Source organism: Notolepis coatsorum (assembly GCF_963971535.1).
Source record: "Notolepis coatsorum genome assembly, chromosome: 10".
Classification (NCBI taxonomy): domain Eukaryota; kingdom Metazoa; phylum Chordata; class Actinopteri; order Aulopiformes; family Paralepididae; genus Notolepis; species Notolepis coatsorum.
Window position 1 is genome coordinate 20,606,533 of NC_140174.1, and position 23,444 is coordinate 20,629,976.

The 23,444-nt window shown below is 43.3% G+C and overlaps 1 protein-coding gene across 1 annotated transcript in view; it reads right to left on the reverse strand.

The window, feature by feature from the left end:
• The window catches only part of LOC311235351 (signal transducer and activator of transcription 5B-like), a 76,286-nt gene that overhangs the window by 19,687 nt on the left and 33,155 nt on the right, over positions 1–23,444 (reverse strand). Inside the window, exons 6-14 of the mRNA XM_084322788.1 lie at positions 19,905–20,035; positions 16,462–16,613; positions 12,818–12,973; positions 12,526–12,705; positions 9,803–9,890; positions 5,926–6,048; positions 5,098–5,190; positions 2,861–3,061; positions 786–880 (exon numbers count right to left, since the gene is read on the reverse strand). Of these exons, the coding sequence (XP_084178914.1) occupies positions 786–880; positions 2,861–3,061; positions 5,098–5,190; positions 5,926–6,048; positions 9,803–9,890; positions 12,526–12,705; positions 12,818–12,973; positions 16,462–16,613; positions 19,905–20,035 (1,219 nt within the window). The remainder of the gene's footprint in view (positions 1–785; positions 881–2,860; positions 3,062–5,097; positions 5,191–5,925; positions 6,049–9,802; positions 9,891–12,525; positions 12,706–12,817; positions 12,974–16,461; positions 16,614–19,904; positions 20,036–23,444) is intronic.

Sequence of the window (23,444 nt, forward strand, 5' to 3'; positions counted from 1 at the left end):
ACCATTTTCGATACAAACTGCTCTGATCAATATATCACCCATACTACATGAATCATTTAACGTCGGTCATTGAATTATAAACGACCCCCCCCCCCCCCCCGTTCACCCGCAGATGACCAGTCATGACGTTTAGGACCATGTACAGTTGAAATGTTTAATATAACGTTGATCGGTATCAAACTGCATTTGATCATCTAATATATGCATTTAGGCCTATATCTCACGTTCTATGAAATACTGCAGAAAACGATAAAAACATATTTATACGTCTAGACGGTATTTTAGTATGAATGTGTGAATGAAAAAGTAAAACGTTCCTACATCCTGAACGATAGATAATTGATGTTGAATGGGCCATAGTAATGTCAATTTAGCAATACAATTTAAAAAGTTATAGCCCTGCAAAGAAGGTGAACATCTTCATAGACAAATAGCGCTGGCGGAGGATGGTTTAGGATGGATATAAGCCCGGCAGAGAATGGGTTAAGAGGCTGCTTAAAAAAAGTACTTTTTTTTTAATAATTTCTTTTACTTAACTCTTTTAAATGATGACGATTCTGACATGAGTTATTTTGTATGTTACAAGAGACTTTTAAGTTTAAGGCAAGCACTTTCATATATGTTATGTTGTCTGTTTATGAAAGAGTGCAATAAATTATTTTCTTGAAAAAATAAGAATCGTGTGAGAGAATCGTGATCTCAATTCTTAGAGAGAAAAATCGTGATTCACATTTTAGCAAGAATCATGCAGCCCTAGTTAGGGGTCAGGTTAGGGTTATTCTTACCCATCGTTCCAGTGAGGTTTCAGGTGTTTCTTCATCAGCTCCATCACTCCATCAAACCACTGCCAGAAGGTGAAGTTCCTCCCAGGCAGACTCTCCTGGAACAACACACGTTTAAGAGACATTTAACCCTAACATTAACACATTGAGTGCCACGCCCCTTTGACCATATATGGGCTAGAGTGCCAGCACTGAAGTCAATGGGAGGTCGGGGAAAGATATATAAACTATATCTTAAATTATGGCTATGGGTCTAAAACACCCCTCGCTTATCAATGACTTGCTTGCACTGAACATGTACGAAACGGATAGTTTTTTCATTGGTACATTTCCGTTTTATACCGTTTTGAATACGAGTATAGTTTTGGAGAGTTCTAGTAATTCCAGAGAAATTCCGCGATAATAGCTCTTTAGTGGAATACACAAAACACGTAATTTTTTGGCTGATTTATGAATAGTTTTCAAATAAACGCTAGATTATCGATAGTATATGTGTACTTATGTACGCTAGAGAAGCGGGCTGAAAAATCTATTATCCATGACCTGGTTAGCGCTAACGTCATACACACACACACACACACACAGACACGCTGCGATGGCTGAGAAAAAAACATCTGATTAACCCAATACTGGTAAAATCATTACCTCATATCAAATGTTCTGCAAAAAGATTAATCCAATTCCTGATCGCCATTCCAAATATTGATCGCATTTATTGATCCAGCGTTATAGCACCAAAACACATAATCGATGCTGCTCCGAGCCTCGCCAGTGAATGTGATAACACGATACTGCTTGCCAGAGATGGGAAAACCCCGGACCGGACTTTTTTTCTGATGCACATGCCCACCCAATCCAATCCAATGATGTGCATTACCATCCGGGAGACGATAGGCGGCGGTATTTGCCCTTTTCGAGCTCAGACCCATTCACAATGATAACGTCAGGCTGGATGGATGAAAAATGAATGGATATCGCTAATAAAAGAAATAACGATTAAACTTGTCATTGGCACTCAACGCATGGCGAGTTAGCACGACTAATCTCGTCGTTGGCACTCAATGTGTTAAGACATTTAACCCAAACATCAAGACATTTAACCCTAACATCAAGACATTTAACCCTAACATTAAAGGAAAACTCCAACATTTTGGGAAATTAGCTTATTTGCCATCTACCCTGGAGTTAGACAAGAAGATACATACCTTTTTTCTTCTCTGTGCATGCAGTAGGAGTAGGAAGATGCGTACCGTTAGCCTAGCTTAGCGTCAGTCACTGGAAGTAGGTTCCTCCATTAGCCTAGTTCCCAACGTCTTCCTACTCCTACTGCATGCACAGAGAAGAAAAAGGTATGCATCTTCTTGTCTAACTCCAGGGTTCCCAAAATGTTGGAGTGTTAAGATACATACCTTTTTCTTCTCTGTGTTCAAGTTTCTTTATTAGTTGTCATACAGAAGTACAGAATACTTTTATATAAAATGCTTCTTTCTGTTTTGCTCCAGAGATTGTGCTAGATAAAAATAGATAAGTATAAAATAAGTATAGTAAGTATAAAATAGAAGTCAAGTACGTAGACAAAAGTGTTCAATATATACATATATACAATGTACAATGCAGAGTAGGTTAACCCTAACCCTCCCAGGCAGACTCTGCTGGACCAACACGCATGTTTAGTAGGAATCCTTTTTTGGACAAAGACCAGGAGCAGCAATAGTCCAGCAGCTGATGATCTTCTAGTAGCCCAGCAACTGATTGCAGAGTTCTTGCTGGCATGTCATTGATTAGAGTGTTGGCGATGTAGCTACTGTAGGTCTCTGTCCATTTAGAGCTTTGTATGTTTAGGAGAAGGACCTTGAAGTCAATTATAAACGTTACAGGGAGCCAGTGTAGAGCAGCTATTTAATCAGATTAATTAATTAATCACTTTATTCAAATTGAGGATTTAGTTTGAAGATATTTATAAAAAAAAAAATTTAATAAAAAACGAAGGTTCGAACGTCCATTCGAAAAACCCTGACAAAGTTTGAATCCCAAAAACAGGCTACGGGGACAGCCTTACATGGTGTTCCCCTCCTCACCCTGTTAAACTGGGCCCAGGTCATGGTCATGGTCCGGTGGTCCTCGGGGTCGTTGCTGCTGAAGGCTTTCTGGCCCAGGAACACCAGGTTCTGGTCCGACAGGCCGCGCCCGCTGTGCATCTCCGCCTTGTACTTCAGGTCCAGCGCCTCACACAGCTGCGGCCATGGCACCTTGTCTGGCACCATGAACGGCACCCGGCCCTGTGTGTGTTGGGTCAGACGGAACCGGTCAGTACTCTGTGTGTGTGTGTGTTGGGTCAGTATCTGCCCCGTGTGTGTGTTGGGTCAGACGGAACCGGTCAGTACCTGCCCTGTGTGTGTTGGGTCAGTACTCTGTGTGTTTGTGTTGGGTCAGTACTGTGTGTGTTGGGTCAGTACTGTGTGTGTGTGTTTTGGGTCAGTACCCTGTGTGTGTGTGTGTGTGTGTGTGTGTGTGTGTGTGTGTGTGTGTTGGGTCAGTACCCTGTGTGTGTGTGTTGGGTCAGTACTGTATGTGTGTGTTGGGTCAGTACCCTGTGTGTGTGTGTTGGGTCAGTACCCTGTGTGTGTGTGTGTTGGGTCAGTACCCTGTGTGTGTGTTGGGTCAGTACTGTGTGTGTGTGTGTGTGTGTGTGTGTGTGTGTGTGTGTGTGTGTGTGTGTGTGTGTGTGTGTGTTGGGTCAGTACCCTGTGTGTGTGTGTTGGGTCAGTACTGTGTGTGTGTTGGGTCAGTACTGTGTGTGTGTTGGGTCAGTACTGTGTGTGTGTGTTGGGTCAGTACTGTGTGTGTGTGTGTGTGTGTGTTGGGTCAGTACTGTGTGTGTGTTGGGTCAGTACTGTGTGTGTGTTGGGTCAGACGGAACAGCTGGGAGTAAATCCTCTTATGGAAGAACTGACTGGTCTCTGCTTTGTCCAGGTAAAGCAGAGAAGTGAGAGCAGGAGTTTGCCATTTCTGACACTATTGTGTTTCCTGCTCCTTATAAAGGCTACGTTGTGTAATTTCATAATGTAACCAATATATCATTGTAGCCCATATATCATTGTAGCCAATATCATTGTAGCCCATATATCATTGTAGCCCATATATCATTGTAGCCCATATCATTGTAGCCCATATATCATTGTAGCCCATATCATTGTAGCCCATATCATTGTAGCCCATATATCATTGTAGCCCATATATCATTGTAGCCCATATATAATTGTAGCCCATATATCATTGTAGCCCATATCATTGTAGCCCATATATCATTGTAGCCCATATATCATTGTAGCCCATATATCATTGTAGCCCATATAATTGTAGCCCATATCATTGTAGCCAATTATGTCATTGTAGCCAATATATCATTGTAGCCCATATATCATTGTAGCCCATATCATTGTAGCCCATATATCATTGTAGCCCATATCATTGTAGCCCATATATCATTGTAGCCCATATATCATTGTAGCCCATATATCATTGTAGCCCATATCATTGTAGCCCATATCATTGTAGCCAATTATGTCATTGTAGCCAATATGTCATTGAGACGGTCACGGTACCCATACTTTCACTTAAGTATGATTTCTGGGTACTTTTTACACCCCTGCTCAGTTGTAAGAGTCATACCCTTCCTTCTGACTTGTCGTACAGAACTTGTGAGTCACTTTGGATAAAAGCGTCAGCTAAATGACTAAATGTAAAATGTAGCCCATATATCATTGTAGCCCATATATCATTGTAGCCAATATATCATTGTAGCCAATATATCATTGTAGCCCATATTATCATTGTAGCCCATATATCATTGTAGCCAATATATCATTGTAGCCAATATATCATTGTAGCCCATATTATCATTGTAGCCCATATATCATTGTAGCCAATATATCATTGTAGCCAATATATCATTGTAGCCCATATTATCATTGTAGCCCATATATCATTGTAGCCAATATATCATTGTATACATAACCGGCATACAGTTTATTTCTCTCGTATTTTTACATTCAGAGTTACTTGTATTGCCTATATTTATGTCTTTCTACTATTACCCTGCCCATAACTCCCCTCCCCCCTCCCCCATGCTGCTATGATGCCCGAATTTCCCCAAGGGGATCAATAAAGGAATATCTTATCTTAATGGCCATCTTTGAGTAGGACAGTCTTTGCAGGGTTATGGTTAGTGAACACATGATGCAGACAGGTCCAGTAGCAGGGTTATGGTTAGTGAACACACGATGCAGACAGGTCCAGTAGCAGCAGGACTCACCGGCTCTGCGAAGGCGTTGTCCCACAGGACGGTGGCCGTGGCGTTGTTGTCTTGACTACCGTGAACTATCACCACCACAGGCAGCGACAATGTCTTCAGACAAATAAAGAAATAGGTTACTTTACTGTAATTAGAACCTTTTCATTGTTAAATTATTCACAATGCTATACTGAATCACAAGACAAGCTGCACATTGACAACACCATTATATGTTATATACTGTATATGTATTATATGTTAATATAGAATAATATTTGACAATTTCTTACTTATTGTGAATAATGCAAATCCATTCATACAATCATCCTAAAATAACAGAATCACTACCTAATAGAATGGAGGTTCTGAACGTACAAAGATACTCGGGTCACATGACCCCTGGTGACTCACCTTGACGTGGAAGACCAGCTCGTTGACCCTTGACCCCTCACCTTGACGTGGAAGACCAGCTCGTTGCCTCCTGACCCTTGACCCCTCACCTTGACGTGGAATACCAGCTCGTTGCCTCCTGACCCCTCACCTTGACGTGGAAGACCAGCTCGTTGCCCCCTGACACTTGACCCCTCACCTTGACGTGGAACACCAGCTCGTTGCCTCCTGACCCCTCACCTTGACGTGGAAGACCAGCTCGTTGCCCCCTGACCCCTCACCTTGACGTGGAAGACCAGCTCGTTGCCTCCTGACACTTGACCCCTCACCTTGACGTGGAATACCAGCTCGTTGCCTCCTGACCCCTCACCTTGACGTGGAAGACCAGCTCGTTGCCCCCTGACCCCTCACCTTGACGTGGAAGACCAGCTCGTTGCCTCCTGACACTTGACCCCTCACCTTGACGTGGAACACCAGCTCGTTGCCTCCGACGCTGAACTGGGACTCGAACAGCACTGTGAACTTCTCCTCCGTCACGGACTCTGCTCCCCGCCGGTCAGAGCGCTTGATGCGCTTCAGAGACTAGACACACACACACACACACACACACACACACACACACACACACACACCGTGGGGGAGGAGCTCTTCCAAAGCAATCGCTAGTAGATCTGATCTCCTCAGAACCTATAGTGTCCAGTAGACACGTGTAATTACATATAAACTTGTAATCGCGATCGCCGATGGGATCATTGGAATTATTTATAAATTTTACCGAACGTGAAACGTGTTTATGTAATGATCGCAGTGGCTTACTGTACCGGTCATAAGCAAGGCTTTTTCTAACGATCGGAAATTAACTACCCCCCCCCCCCCCCCCCCTTGATGATTTTGTGAAGGTCAAGGTACATGTTATATACCTTTGATTTGGGAGTATTTGGGGGTTCAGGGAATCAACCAGAACTTACTTACTTACTTATCCTCTTCGTCCCGGTTGGGGCATAAAGCCGCAATCATACACTGCCACTGAATCCTGTCTCGTGCTTTGGCCTGCGCTTCGTCCCAGGAAAGACCCAGCTCCTTCAGCTCCATCATCACTGTCCTTCGCCAGGTGTTCTTTGGTCTACCCCTCTTTCTCTTCCCAACTGGGGTCCATCTCAAGGCAACTTTGGGTAACCTTTCATTGGGCATCCTCAATACATGGCCGAGCCATCTTAACCTCCGTCTCCTTATCTCAAGGGACATATGCAAGCTGCCTGTCTTCTTATAAAGTTCCTCATTCGAGATTCTATTTGGCCAAAAGATGTTGCAGATCCTACGTAAGCAGCTATTGTGGAAGATAGGGCTGACCCCTATTAGTCGACTAATCGGTCGAAATGAGCCTTGGTCGACTAACCAACATCTTAGTCGAATAGTGTATAAAAAAAAAAAAAAAAAAAGTATCATTCTTTCCAAAAGAAAAGAGGCCTAGAAGCGTGGCTAACGCTAATGGCACGCATTAGAGGCGAACTGCCTACGAAAACAGGCACAGAGGCACTGAAAGAGGATTTCAATTCTAATGAACACACTAGACAAATATCAAGATGTATCCATCAGTGGACCAATTGCATGCTTTTGCAGAGGACAAGAAGCCTTCAGTCGACTCCTTCAGACATTAAGCACCCCCACAGCCCAAATGGAACGATAAAAAAAAAAAAAAAAAAAAAAAAAATGTCAACCAATAGTCGACTAACGGCAAATTTTGGCCAATCATAGTCGACCATCCAAATCCTTAGTCGGGGACAGCCCTAGTGGAAGACGTCAACCGTTCTCATATCCTGTTTTGTTACTCTCCAGCACTCAGAGCCATATAGCAGGACAGACTTAACATTGCTGTTGTAGAGCCCGAGTTTGGTTTTTAAGGCTATATTGTTTAGACTTCCAGATGTTGTGAAGTTGGCTGAAAGCACCTCTTGCTTTGTTGAGACGCATCTTGATGGTCTTTTTGCGTTCCACTTTCCCTGCTTATGAGGCTTCCGAGGTATGTAAAGTCTTCTACACATTCCAACGCCTCTCCATCGATGGCGATTGGAGGTGCTGTTGGGGCATTGATGCACATCACCTGGGTCTTTTTCTGGTTGATGTAGAGACCAGTTTGCTTTGCATAATTGCTTAGCCGGTCAGACTTCTCCTGGAGGTGGCTACTAGTGGATGACATGACTGCCAGATCGTCTGCAAAGTCAAGGTCTTCCATAAAGGAGAACAGGGTCCATTGGATTCCACGGGGACGGTCTGATGTAGTTTGACACATAACCCAGTCAATGGTAATCAGGAACAGAATAGGGGAGAGGATGCAGCCTTGTCTTACTCCAGATTTAATGGGAAATGACTGTCAAGGTGTTATCAAAGATGACACTGCATTCAAAGTGTTCATAGAATTTTCCAATGATGTTGACCATTTTGGAAGGTATTCCATATGCCCTTAGGATCTTCCATAGGCTCTCGCGATGAGTACTGTCAAATGCCTTCTTAAAATCGATAAAGTTAATATACAAGGGGGCGTTCCACTCAATACACTGTTCGATGATGTTGCGTAAGGTAAAGATCTGATCGATACAACCTCAACCTTTGCGAAAACCTGCCTGTTCCTCTCTTAGCTTGACATCTATGGCACTATCAAATCTCTTAAGAAGGATTCTGCAAAATACTTTACTAGGGACGGACAGAAGTGTTATGCCTCGCCAGTTGTCACAGTTTTTCAGGTCACCTTTCTTAGGAAGCTTGCATATGAGGCCCTTGCTCCATTCCCTTGGTATGGCATTGTGCTCCCATATCTTGGCGAAGAGGTCGGTCAGCACCCTGGAGGCTGTGGTGATATCTGCCATCAACATTTCTGCATGTAGCATGTCGATTCCAGGGGCTTTTCCCCGCTTCATATCCTTGATTGCCGTTTGTACTTCAGCTTGGGAGGGAGGATCGGTGTTAATAGCGATGTCATCCAAAGGTTCTGGATCTGCAGGCTCTTCAGGTTCTGGTCCATTGAGCACTTCTTCAAAGTGTTGAGCCCATCTTTCAGCTTGTTCCCTTTCAGTCTTTCACCTTGTACTCTTTCTTTGCACGTTCAGTTAGCCTGGGTGACTTTGCACGCAGTTTGTCTTTGGCTTTCTTCCTCTCATCGATTTTTGTCCATGTCTGAGGTGTTATCCATTGTTTGTCTCCTTTCTTTCTAAAGCCTATGACACTCTCTGCTGTTTCTTTGTATACTTTTGCGATGTTCCCCCATGTTTTCTCAACATGTCCATTTTCTTCTCCATCTTCATCTTCCAGTGCACTGAAGCGGTTTCTCAACCAGAGAACAATTCGGGCTTATTGCACATAAATCGTCCTATCTCGCGATCTACATAAAAAGATTGGATTATTTTGGAAATGGGCGATGTTCAGCGTGTAATAAACTACAAACTACAGTGTGTAGAAACAAACGCCTTTTACATGTTGTACTGCAAATAGTGTCTGTCAAATGAGCCATACCATTTTCCCCATAGCTATAATATAGAATATACAAATAGCTCCGCAAAGATCATGAATGATCATGAAAAGCTGGCCTACTGACCGCAGGATGCGCGGCCAGCGTGGCAGTCAATGAGTTAATGAGCACCACGCCTGACTAGGGTTGGGTACCTTTCACATTTGAACAGATACCGGTACCTGTGAATCGATACTGGTACCCAACGGTACCTTTTTTCTGTACTTCAGTCTCTAAAAATGTAATCGACCTACCTCAGTTGTAAAAAAAAAATCCAAACTTCAAATAACCACACTTTCGACCGTTTTCGGCTTGCCATTGCCCCGACTGCTTTGTTGTTGAATCAAGTCAAATCCTAGGTAAGCGTATATTGTGCGTGTGAACGTTGACGTGAATTTTATTATAATTTTTTCTATTAAAAAATATATATATAAATTTATTTTTTACAGTACCGAAATGTGGCACAGACGGATCTCACGTGAATTGGTACTCGGTAGTACCGACGTGATTCGGTAGGTACCTTTAAAAGTACCTAATTCTGTACCCATCCCTACGCCTGACCCCATAGCAACACTGAAGTGTATCCTGGATAGTGTGTGTGTCCAGTATCCATAGCAACAGTGAAGTGTATCCTGGATAGTGTGTGTGTCCAGTATCCATAGCAACAGTGAAGTGTATCCTGGATAGTGTGTGTGTCCAGTATCCATAGCAACACTGAAGTGTATCCTGGATAGTGTGTGTGTCCAGTATCCATCGCAACACTGAAGTGTATCCTGGATAGTGTGTGTGTCCAGTATCCATAGCAACAGTGAAGTGTGTCCAGTAGAATCCTACCATGTTCCTGAAGTGAGCACTGAGGGTCCCTGTGGCCTGGTGGTACTCCATAACACTGCTGTTATTCAGGATCTCTCCACTGCTGTCACTGTGGGGGGAGGAGGGGGGAGGGAGGGGGGAGAGAGAGAGGGGGAGGGGGGAGAGAGAGAGAGGGGGAGATAGAGGGGGGGGAGAGAGAGTCATTTGAGTGCAAACCATACTTAATGTGAGATATACCCACAAACCATACTTACTAGTTTAACGTGATATACCCACAGACCATACTTACTAGTTTAACGTGAGATATACCCACAGACCATACTTACTAGTTTAACGTGAGATATACCCACAGACCATACTTACTAGTTTAATGTGAGATATACCCACAAACCATACTTACTAGTTTAACGTGAGATATACCCACAGACCATACTTACTAGTTTAACGTGAGATATACCCACAAACCATACTTACTAGTTTAACGTGAGATATACCCACAAACCATACTTACTAGTTTAATGTGAGATATACCCACAGACCATACTTACTAGATTAATGTGAGATATACCCACAAACCATACTTACTAGTTTAATGTGAGATATACCCACAAACCATACTTACTAGTTTAATGTGAGATATACCCACAAACCATACTTACTAGTTTAATGTGAGATATACCCACAGACCATACTTACTAGTTTAATGTGAGATATACCCACAAACCATACTTACTAGTTTAATGTGAGATATACCCATAAACCATACTTACTAGTTTAATGTGAGATATACCCACAAACCATACTTACTAGTTTAATGTGAGATATACCCACAAACCATACTTACTAGTTTAATGTGATATACCCATAAACCATACTTACTAGTTTAATGTGATATACCCATAAACCATACTTACTAGTTTAATGTGAGATATACCCACAAACCATACTTACTAGTTTAATGTGAGATATACCCACAAACCATACTTACTAGTTTAATGTGAGATATACCCACAAACCATACTTACTAGTTTAATGTGAGATATACCCACAAACCATACTTACTAGTTTAATGTGATATACCCATAAACCATACTTACTAGTTTAATGTGATATACCCATAAACCATACTTACTAGTTTAATGTGAGATATACCCACAAACCATACTTACTAGTTTAATGTGAGATATAGTATGAGTATGAGTGAGTGAGTGAGTGAGTGAGTGAGTGAGTGAGTGAGTGAGTGAGTGAGTGAGTGAGTGAGTGAGTGTCTGAGTGTCTGGGTGAGTGAGTGAGTGAGTGAGTGAGTAAGTGAGTGAGTGTGTGTGTGATGAGCAGTGATGCCAGTAACGCGTTACTAAGTAACGCGTTATTGTAATCTGATTACTTTTCCCCGAAAATAGTAATCTAATGCGTTAATCTTTAAAAGCCAGTAATCTGATTGCAGTTACTTGTCCAAGTGGCTGTGCGTTACTATTTCGTTACTATCTCATCATAAATTCATAATGCAGGCGGAATGCAGTATTTTATTTCGTTTTCGACAGTCAAAAATACATTTTGAGCTGTTTTTCTTATTTGGGAGTGACATGGTGTGGCAGTGAAAGGGTTAAATACAAGAATGTGTCCCGCGGCGTGACTGGACCCTCTGTCTGTGAGTGACTCTGCTTTGGTCCAATCACATTCCCCATCCACAGTCTGCGAATCAGAGGCAGAGTAGGGCGGGTCTTCACAGCACGTCATGTGACATATGCGCCAATCGTGTGACAGCAGGGCTCCGTCGTCGGAGAATTCCACCCCAAAACGCTTGGCAAAATTAAAAGTGAAACCGCAAGATGACTTTTGCGGTTTCTGTTCAGACTTCCATCCCAAAACGCTCGTCTAAACGTAGCCTCAGTCACTACTTCACGTTTGTGTCAGCTAAGCCGGGTGAAAAAAACATTCATATGCGGAGGAAACAAAATACTGTCTACCGCTAAAAACAGCACATCCAATTGCATTGAAAGCATCTGGAATCACAACACTAGCCGACGCTTCGACTAGGTACAGGAGGGTTGATGGTGGCAGAGCAAAAGCTCTTATTTGCCAGATTTACAGTTAATTTACATGTTAAAGAGAGACTGATTGTATGTTTATAGAGAGACATTTATAAAAACAATTTAATAGTTACAGTTGATATAATTGAATAGTTCAGCCTGCATTTGTTAGATGTGATACACTGGTTTTGTAAAACCACTGGCTGGCTGCTCTAATGCTGTGAGCATCATAGACTGTTGCTTTACCATACTCGATGGTACAGAAGCTGAAGCACTAGTTTAACAATTTACGTTATGTGCAGAGAAACAAGTTAAAAACAATTTATGCACTTTCAATAAAGCGTTTAAAAAAAACTGTTGGGGGAACGACGACGACTTCGTAACCTAGTTACTTTCAAAGTAACTAAGTTACTCTGATAATCAAGTAATCAGTAAAGTAACTTAGATTACTTTTTAAAGGAGTAATCAGTAATCAGTAATCAGATTACTTTTACAAGTAATCTGTGGCAGTGAGTGAGTGTCTGAGTGAGTGAGTGAGTGAGTGAGTGAGTGAGTGAGTGAGTGAGTGAGTGAGTGAGTGAGTGAGTGAGTGAGTGAGTGAGTGAGTGAGTGAGTGTCTGAGTGAGGGGTTAGGGTTAGGGTCTTACTTCCGCGTGCTCTCGTTCTTCAGTAGGGCCTGAGTGTCTGAGTGAGGGGTTAGGGTTAGGGTCTTACTTCCGCGTGCTCTCGTTCTTCAGTAGGGCCTTGGCCTGCTGCTCGCTGACGATGACGGCCTTGACCTGCGGGGGGTTCATGTGGACGTTCAGCTTCCCGCCCACCAGGAGGCGCACAGTGGCCGCAAACTTGGTCTGTGTCTTCAGCACCTGGGGGGGCTGCTTCTCTATGATGAAGGTGCTGGAAGAGAGGGGGGGGGAGGGTGAGAGGGGGGGTGAGGGCTGCTTCTCTATGATGAAGGTACTGGAAGAGAGAGAGGGGGGTGAGAGGGTGATGTCTGTGATGTCTGTACCTGGTGACCAGGGCAGAGATGATGTCTGTGATGTCAGCGTTCAGCTTGACCAGCAGCTCCTCCATGTTGCCCGGCAGAGGCAGCTGTTGGGTCAGATGCTCACAGCGCCGGATCTGCTGGCGGCTCTGCCAGATTATGTCGGCCAGCTTCTCACACCTGACGGGGGAAACATTCATGCCATGTTAACCCAGTTCACCGCCGCACTACCAAACGGTTAACACTTTCACCGCGACAATACACAGAAGGTTAACCCTTTCACTGCCACACTACAGAAGGTTAACCTTCTGTAGTGTGGCAGTGAAAGGGTTAACACAAGATATTCCTTTATTGATCCCCTTGGCGACATCCGGGCGTCATAGCAGCACGTGGGGGGGGGGGGGGGGGGGGGGGTTACAGGTATGGGCAGGGTAACAGTGTAAACAATATAATTAAGTCTGAATATAAAAATATGAGAAAAGTAAACAGTGTAAAGTTTATAATTAACTCTGAATATAAAAATATGAGAAAAGTTAACAGTGTAAACAATATAATTAACTCTGAATATAGAAATATGAGACAAGAAAACTGTGTAAACAATATAATTAACTCTGAATATAAAAATATGTGACATTTTAAGAAAATAAGAAAACAGTGTAAACTAGGGGTGTAACGGTACGTGTATTCGTCCCGCGAATTTACGGTACGGGCTTCACGGTGCGGTACGCGCAGCCATACGAAGAATACGTCTCATACCACTAGGTGAAACTAGGGTAGCACATTTTACAAATCTATGCTCAATATCTTTACTTTACTTTACACTGGCTTACATTGATCTTTAACGTTGAATATTAAGCTTGTATTGCCAAATGTAGACAATGAATAAAACATTGAAGCTTGCTTAGGCACACTGACAAGCGGACAGAAAAAATATAACAACACAGGTATGGGCAGGGTAACAGTGTAAACAATATAATTAAGTCTGAATATAAAAATATGAGAAAAGTAAACAGTGTAAAGTTTATAATTAACTCTGAATATAAAAATATGAGAAAAGTTAACAGTGTAAACAATATAATTAACTCTGAATATAGAAATATGAGACAAGAAAACTGTGTAAACAATATAATTAACTCTGAATATAAAAATATGTGACATTTTAAGAAAATAAGAAAACAGTGTAAACTAGGGGTGTAACGGTACGTGTATTCGTCCCGCGAATTTACGGTACGGGCTTCACGGTGCGGTACGCGCAGCCATACGAAGAATACGTCTCATACCACTAGGTGAAACTAGGGTAGCACATTTTACAAATCTATGCTCAATATCTTTACTTTACTTTACACTGGCTTACATTGATCTTTAACGTTGAATATTAAGCTTGTATTGCCAAATGTAGACAATGAATAAAACATTGAAGCTTGCTTAGGCACACTGACAAGCGGACAGAAAAAATATAACAACACTCGGCTCTCCCCTCCCGGCGTTTACTACACAGCCTAAATGTCCCTAAAACAAAACGATGAATGAATTATTATGTTTGTAACACAGCAGGGTCATTAAAGTTTTACAGTTTTATTGTTCGCCCAATAATGGTAACCAATTGAAGGATGTCTATGTTTTTCAATGTGTATATAATGTATATATATCGGGGTGGTGACAGCATTTACTCAGACGGATCTATAGATCTTAAAAGTAGCTGGCAGTCAGAGAGTGTGTGTCTTCAGTCGGACTGCAGATGAGGGCCTGTTATCAGCTGAGCTCTCAAGCCAAAAGATAACCAGCCAAGGTCATCGTCTACAGCAGCGCTGGCGTCACATAGCAGTGTAACCACAGAGGGGGGATAATATCAACATTGCCGTTGCTATAGTGATCTGGGTCAAATAGCTGTTGTCAAAGACAGCGCGTCACATAGTAACAAGGACAGGGGGCTGGCCTGTTGTTAGGGGGAAGAAGGTATGATGCGAGTTTCTTCCGGGTAAGGTTAGAATGAGATACGAACCACACAGAAGAGCGGACGCGTTGATCAGAGACTTTCATCCCTCTCCACCCTCGCTGGGTGGAGGAGGGGAGTGACACATCATCACTAGCTTCGGCTAACAGGAAATGGTGGTTTGGCTAACAACGAGGCCCGAACCATTGGAAGAGACGATGGAGAAGAGAATTAAGACTGAACAATGACAATACAGAACGGGGTTACATCTGATTACGAGGCGGTTTATGGAATAAACAATGTTTTTCCAAGAAAGGTATCACGTTGCCAGTGTCGAATTCTTATGATTACGGATTGCATATCAGGGGGATGACAACGATGTACAGCCAGTATGAGCAGGTCGACTTCGGAGAGAGAGATAAACACAACGCAGAAACTACACAAACACAGATGAAGAGGTGATACTGGCTGATTATGGTCGAAATCTAACACAATGGAAAGACACACACACGCGCGAACACACACGCAGACCTTCTCCGTGGACTTTCTCAGTCACAGCTGATAAAAAATAAATAAAAGCACTACATACTTTTGGACTGATCATCTGAAAAAATAAAAGCACTACATACTTTTGGACTGATCATCTGAGCTCCTCTCCAGTTGCTGCTACTGTGTTTAAATCCAAAATATTGATAAATCCTCTGCCATTGTTGTGTAACATGTCATCTGTTCTCTAGTCTTCTTCAGTCTCGGCTTCACATGAAGTTAAATCCTCTATACAAGTGAAACTATGTTGTTGCATAAGTTAAGGGGGCAGTAGGCAATTAATTTACTCAGTGGATGCCTGAACACAGAATGACACCAGTATCACTGACTACCACGGCAAGCCTATAGAATATCATTCTATTTAATAATAATAATAATTATTATTATTATTATAAATATAAATAGTTTTTCCTGTTGTACCGAACTGTGACACCCCCTGAACCCACCAGGACTGCAGCAGGTCCAGCCCCCCCTGAACCCACCAGGACGCTTCTATATTAATCCCAGCCGAAGACTGCTTCGCGTTTCTCTGATTGGCCACGATGCCCATGTGACCGCGGCGCGTGGCAGAGCGGAAATAGGCTGCTGCCTCCGCGTCAAGAAAGACAGACAGGCATTCTATTGCCATGCTCTGCGACAAACTCTAACCTTAACCAACTCCGAAAGAATGCCTAAACTTAACCCTAACCTTAACCAACTCCGAAATAATGCCTAAACTTAACCCTAACCAACTCCGAAAGAATGCCTAAACTTAACCCTAACCTTAACCAACTCCGAAAGAATGCCTAAACTTAACCGGCGAAAGAATGCACGTTTATAGCGAGAGATGATAAATTAATTAAACGTAAAAAATAAAAAAAATTGAAGTGATTCGAACTTGTCACCAACCGCACCGCAGGCTCCACAGCAAGGCGGCGAACGAGTTGAGCTAACCGTCGATGGCAAAACAGGGGGGATTACGGCTGCATAATGGGCGTGTCGCGGCCAATCAGGGAAAACGCGGAAGCACTCGGCAGCACTCTTTGGCTGGGATTAAAGAATAGGCCACCAGGATTGCAGCAGCTCCAGCCCACCCCCCCCCCCCCTGAACCCACCAGGACTGCAGCAGGTCCAGCCCCCCCCCCCCCCCCTGAACCCACCAGGACTGCAGCAGCTCCAGCCCCCCCCCCCCCCCCCCCCCTGAACCCACCAGGACTGCAGCAGCTCCAGCCCCCCCTCGGTCGGTCCTCCGTTGCCGGCCAGCTGCTGTCGTCTCTTCCACTGGATCAGCTCCTCGTCCAGGATCAGAGTCTGCTGCTTCCTCAGGAGAGACAGACTCTGTTGGTGCTGCTCTGACAGGTCCTAAAGGGGGGGGGAAGAGAGAGAGAGAGAGAGAGAGAGAGAGAGAGAGAGAGAGAGAGAGAGAGAGAGAGAGAGAGAGAGAGAGAGAAGAGAGAGAGAGAGAGAGAGAGAGAGCGAGAGAGGAGAGAGAGAGACAGAGGCAGAGACAGAGACGAGAGAGAGAGAGAGAGACAGAGACAGAGAGAGAGAGACAGAGAGAGAGACAGAGAGAGACAGAGAGAGACAGAGACAGACAGAGAGAGACGGAGAGAGACGGAGAGAGACAGAGAGAGACGGAGACAGACGAGAGAGACAGAGAGACGGAGACAGACAGAGAGAGACAGAGACAGACAGAGAGAGACAGAGAGAGGACAGAGACAGACAGAGAGAGACGGAGACAGACAGAGACAGAGAGAGAGACAGAGACAGAGAGAGAGACAGAGACAGAGACAGAGAGAGAGAGAGAGAGAAACACACAGTTGGCTTTGTACACAGAATATAAACGAAACACTGGCAACTATTTTCAAGACAAGGCCTCTCCTATTTAGTTTATTTATAAATGATCTTCCGTCTGTTTGCACAGAGTGTGAAATTCAAATGTATGCCGATGACAACGTTATCTATATTCATGCAAAAACCAAAGAACTGGCAGCTGTTAAACTAAACGCTGCAATGGTGAATGTCAGCAACTGGCTCACAGAGTCTCAATTGTGTCTTAATGTGAAGAAGACAGTTTGTATGTACTTCACAAAATCCAATCCAACATCTGATAATCCTGGAGTGTTTGTTGCTGGAGAGCCAATTAAAGTAGTCTCTCAATTTAAATATCTTGGTATTATCCTCGACTCTACATTATCATTCAAAAAGCAGGTAAAAAGAGTAACCCAGACTGCCAAATATAATTTGTCAAATTAGCTCATCCACACTTTGCTTTTGGTGGATTTGGAAACGGGATGTACATATAAACACGTCCTGAGCAAGATGTTCTCAGGCCAACTCAGACACGGCAGTAATGTGATGTCACTGCACTAAGGGGGGGTATATCTTTTTTTAAATGGTTCCTTCTAATGGTAAATAACATCTGCTACTTTTTCTAAGGGGAAATAATGTCTGCTACTTCTTCAGGCAGTTGGATGTGTTGTTGTTGTTGTTTTGTTCACGTGGGGCACTGCAAACATTTTTAGGAAAAGGAAACCCTGTATTTGTCAAGTACATTTATATACATACTGTATATACTAGGGATGTCCGATATTATCGGCCTACCGATATTATCGGCCGATAGGCATTCAAATATGATATCGGTTGATATCGGTAATTAAGAGTTGGTCAATATCGGTATATCGGTAAAAAAGCCAATATCGAGCATCCCTAGTATATACCGTATACTGTAAACCAGGACCGTCTCCCCGGTACTGAGCAGTGGGCGGCCCGTCTAGCCCACCGGGTAACAGATACCGGCTCTAATGCCAGTGCCTTGGGTTACCTAGTGAGCATGTTTTTTAGCACTTGTTTGCTTTTTACTGTATATCTATATACAGTATTATTCTTACCGTGTGTGTGTATATATATATATCCACGTCTGTCTGTACATACCTGCATATAATCCTTTTTACATATCTGTAGATACTATATGTACATTTCCCTTACCTAGACTTACTAGTTACGCTGCTGGCCAGTATGACTTACTACCATAGTGTCTTTATACCTGCATCACTGTACAACTCTGTAAATACATCTTATTAGCACTATTACTCAGTAGTACTAATTTATATATTTCATACCCAGTTTAATACTGTTAAACTGTTGCACTTTACTGTTACATTTGCACTCTGGTTGGATGCCAAACTTCTTTTCGTTGTACTGTACTTGTGCTGCATGATGACAATACATTTTAATCTAATCTAAACTAGTTTGCCTTCCCCCTGCAGTGCACATGGCGGTGTTCAGAGTCGATATAGTTACTACGGTTAGCTTCTGCAGGGCAGTATAGTTACTACGGTTAGCTTCTGCAGGGCAGTATAGTTACTGCCGTTAGCTTCTGCAGGGCAGTATAGTTACTATGGTTAGCTTCTGCAGGGCAGTATAGTTACTGTGGTTAGCTTCTGCAGGGCAGTATAGTTACTGTGGTTAGCTTCTGCAGGGCAGTATAGTTACTGTGGTTAGCTTCTGCAGGGCAGTATAGTTACTGTGGTTAGCTTCTGCAGGGCAGTATAGTTACTGCTGTTAGCTTCTGCAGGGCAGTATAGTTACTACGGTTAGCTTCTGCAGGGCAGTATAGTTACTGCTGTTAGCTTCTGCAGGGCAGTATAGTTACTACGGTTAGCTTCTGCAGGGCAGTATAGTTACTGCGGTTAGCCTCTGCAGGGCAGTGTAGTTACTGCGGTTAGCCTCTGCAGGGCAGTATAGTTACTGCGGTTAGCTTCATGAGGAACATGAGGAACTGTTTAACATCCACTGCTGCCCTTCTCTATATAAACGCAATGATCATTTCCCATCATGTACTGTATGACTAGCTGGACCCATGCAAAAAACACAACCATGACACCCATTCTCTCTCTGTATAAGCAGGCCCTCAAGGTGCTGGACCGAAAACCATATACTTACCACCACTGTCACATCCTCAGCAAGTACAGAATCCTCAGCTGGGAAAACCTCACAAAATACACTGATGCCTGCCTACTATTCAAGGTCTTAAATGGCAAGGCCCCCCCACCCCTCAGTACTTTTATCAAACAAAAAACATCTTATAATAGGTTCACAAGATCTACCCAGAGAGGGGACTGTACTGTGCCGTTTAGGTCCAGCTCCTTCAGTCAGTCCTGTTTTGTAGTCAGGGCCACTCAGTTCTGGAACACCCTACCAACTGAAATAAGACACTGTGCTACCTACCACACCTTTACAAAAAAACTCAATACCTGGTTATTAACCAATCAAACATGTAATCACTTTTAATCAGTTCATTGTGTATTTTATTATTATGTTGGATTATAATGGATAATGTTTCTGTTCTAGGTGTATTGTCGGTCTCATAACATCTTTCCAAAAGGACTACAGTTGCGAATTAGCCAGCTGGCTAAAACTGACACATTTACAGAAATGTTTATCAATGTGTAGTACTGTCCTTTTTTATTTTTTTTTATAAACTGAAACTGACTGTAGCCTTTTGGACGCTGGTCATTCTGTCATCTGGCTAAAGATGTAGGAACGAACGTGATACACAACAAACAGTTGTGAACATCCCGTGCGTGTGTGTGTGTGTGTGTGTGTGTGTGTGTGTGTGCGCGTGTGTGCGTGCGTGCGTGCGTGCCCTACCAGCCTGTATTTCTGCAGTGTGTTGGCCTCTCTGGTGAGCCAGGCCTCCACGGTGGTCCTCTTGCTCTCCAGGGTGGTCTCCCGCGGGGTGCGCTCAGCGGGGGGCAGGGAGGCCAGGCTGATCAGCTGGGCTGATGGAGAGGAGGGGGGGGGACATCATCACACACACTGTCCAACCAGTGGCGGCACATATCAGACCCGGGGCGGGGCCACATGACCGGGTCCTTTAAAAATCGCTCATTCAGTATAGATTACAATTTAAAACAATGTTTGAAAGAAAAGTAACTAAAGAAAAAGTGTAATATTTAAGATTTCGTTTCTACAAAGTGTATAGAAACGAATATATATATCAGATAATGATATAACATAACATAAAGTCCAACAAACCACAAGGACAAAAACATAGCCTAATAAAATGACTACATTTCTGACACACCATTCAGCACCATGGATAGCCACCACCAGAGCAGTATAGTCATATATCGGCACAGGCCACACATTAAAATTGGCACAGCGGCCACACATTAAAATTGGCACGGCGGCCCCACACATTAAAATAGGCACGGCGGCCCCACACATTAACCCTTTATCTGCCAGGGATTATTCTGATCATAATATACCCCTCTCTGCCATTGTTGAAAGTCTATGGAGATGTTCCCCTTCTTTGCAGGGCTATAACTTTTTAAATTGTATTGCTAAATTGACATTACTATGGCCCATTCAACGTCAAGTATCTATCGTTTAGGATGTAGCAACGTTCTACTTTTTCATTCACATATTCATACTAAAATATGGTCTAAAGTATAAATGTTTTTATCGTTTTCTGCAGCATTCTGCAGAACGTGAGTTATAGCCATAAATGCATTATATTGATGATCAAATACAGTTTGATAGTGATCGGCGGCAGATAAAACATTTCAAATGTACGTGCTTCTAGAAGTTACTACTCATCATCTGATGTTGACCGGATGGGGGGGGGGGGGGTCGTTTATAATTCCGTGGCCAACGTTAGATGATTCATGTAGTAATAATAAACACTGAAACTTACCCCAGTCTCCTCGGGCCGTTGGGCGATCAGCTTGGAGTAGAAAGTTTGCTATTATGGGATGTTGATCTAGATTAACCATTTCCAGGTTGTATAATACTATATACGTCCAAATAACGTTGTTTATTGAGTTAGGGCGAGCGATTGATTATCCAGTGTGTCGAGATGGAGCCCCGGGAGCTATAGCGAGTGGCCGGACCGAATTTGGATGAGCACCACTTTCGGTTTCCGGTTTGCTGTTTGGGCGATCCACCGATCGGCCACCAGATGGCGCTCTTGAACCGTTGGAGAGTTGAGAGGAGATCAACAGGAGATCTCAAGTCTCCGCGGGTGAAATATGATTGCCATCACAGATTTTTGAAATATTGATCTCAATGACGTGTTACGGCGTCATTGGCAGATTACGCATGGCGGAGAATGACGTGTTAACTCGTCCTTGGCGATTAAAGGGTTAAAATTGGCACGGCGGCCCCACACATTAAAATAGGCACAGAGTAAATAAAGTGTACTCACCACTACTTGAAGGGTACTCGGCGAGCCTTGCGCTCCGCGAACTCGTCCACAATCCGCTGTATGTCCAATTTCTTGGCTCGGTCACTTTCGATGGACAGCAAGGCCAGTCCACTCAGTCTCTCCTGTCCCATCGTGCTCCTCAAATAGTTTTTGATGGGTTTTAATTTGGAGAAAGAGCGCTCTACGGTTGCCACAGTGACAGGAAGAGTCAGAAATAAGATGAAGGCTGTGCATCTACTAAATGTAGATGTTACTGCTGGGTTGTAAACAATGAGCATTTTTACGAGATCCACAACAGATTTCAGTTTTTGTATCTGTTCCCTGAAACAGGTTCTGAAAGAGAGCAGCTGGCCAGGGAAGCTGGCGGCGATGTCCCAACTATAGTGCTCTCTAAGCCGCTGGGCAGCTTGGTGTAACTCCTCATCCTTTGCTTGCAGTAGTGTCTTGGGGTGAATTGCCTCAAACATGTTCACAGTTGCATTTAAACTGGTGAATCTTTGGGACAGTTGCTGGATGATTATATCAAGACATGCATTGAAAACGTTCAAAACGGCTGTCTTCAGAAAGTTCATCAAAGTGACGCTTAACTTTCCTGGCCCTGGTTGTTTCAAACTGTGTTTGACATCCCCATTTAGTAGCCAGGGCAAGAGTGGTGGACTTCGCCTCATCAAATTGTCCCCTATACTCCACCAAAACACTGATGGCATTTTGCAGTAGAGTAGATGCTTTGAGAATATCCGCGTCTTTTGCTTGGAGTAACTATGAAGCACAATTTATGCTTTCCAAAATCTTGGTCTGCATGTTGACCAAAAATAGAAAGCGAAATTTGCTTATAGCATTCTTGAGTGCGCTTGCTTCATTTCGCTCATCCTTTTTGTCACTGGTAAGGGATATTTTGATGAGGGCTTTTATAATGTCTCCATATCTGTGCCTTAACGCAACAAGCGCATCGTGGCAAGATGACCAGCGAGTGGGACATAAGCGTTTTAATGTGATAGTTCTGCTCTCTGGCGTCATTAACTCACTGAGCAATGCCCATCGTTTGATACTGTGACCAAAAAAGTTGTAGAGCGTCTCTACAGTGTCATAGAACTGCTTCACTCCAGGGACATTTTTAACAGAGTCGTTGAGTGCTAGGTTGAGATTATGAGCAGCGCAATGAACATAGTGGGCAAGGGGCTCCTTCTCTGCTATTCTTGCTTGCACGCCTGAATACACACCACTCAAATTAGCCGCGCCATCATAGCCCTGTCCGCGACATTTAGACAGATCTAATCCGTTTTCTCTATAGAACCAATGATTTTGTTTTCAAGCTCTGAAGCTGCTGAACCTTCAGTCACTTCAAAACCCAAAAAGACTTCATAGATCTGTATATCTGTTGCAATATCCATGTCGTTCTTAACAACAGTTATGTAACGGTAAACCTGACTCAACTGGTCTATCTTTGACACATCTTGCGTTGTGTCCATGATGACAGAAAAAAATGGGGCTTCGTTTATTTCATCAATGATGTCAGCTTTCACACGTTGAGATAATATGTAAATAATCTCATCTTGAATCTGGTGACTGAGATATTTCACTAACCCTTCTGGTCGGTTGATTAGCTCTTTCAAAACAGGGTCGTAGCGAGCCAATAATTCGATTAGACAAAAAGTTGCCAGCTTTGCCCTGACCTAGGACCTCTCGATGCCCCCTGAATGCCAAGTTGCTTGACGCTAGAGTCAGGGTTACATTAACAATGCGCTCCACGACCTGTCTCCAAAATTGGGCAGCATTACGCACATTGCTCTCCATGTCAGCGTCTATTGTGCCATTGTCTTTCCACTGCTCATATACTACGCATGCACCCAGGTGAATTTGAGTGGATTCATGCCTCTCAATTTTAGTAGAAAGATGTTTCCAGTCTTTTATTCCATTGACCCATGCATTGTTGTAGAATGGTGCGTTTCGGTGAGCAAAAAGCCAGCAAGGCTCACAATAGC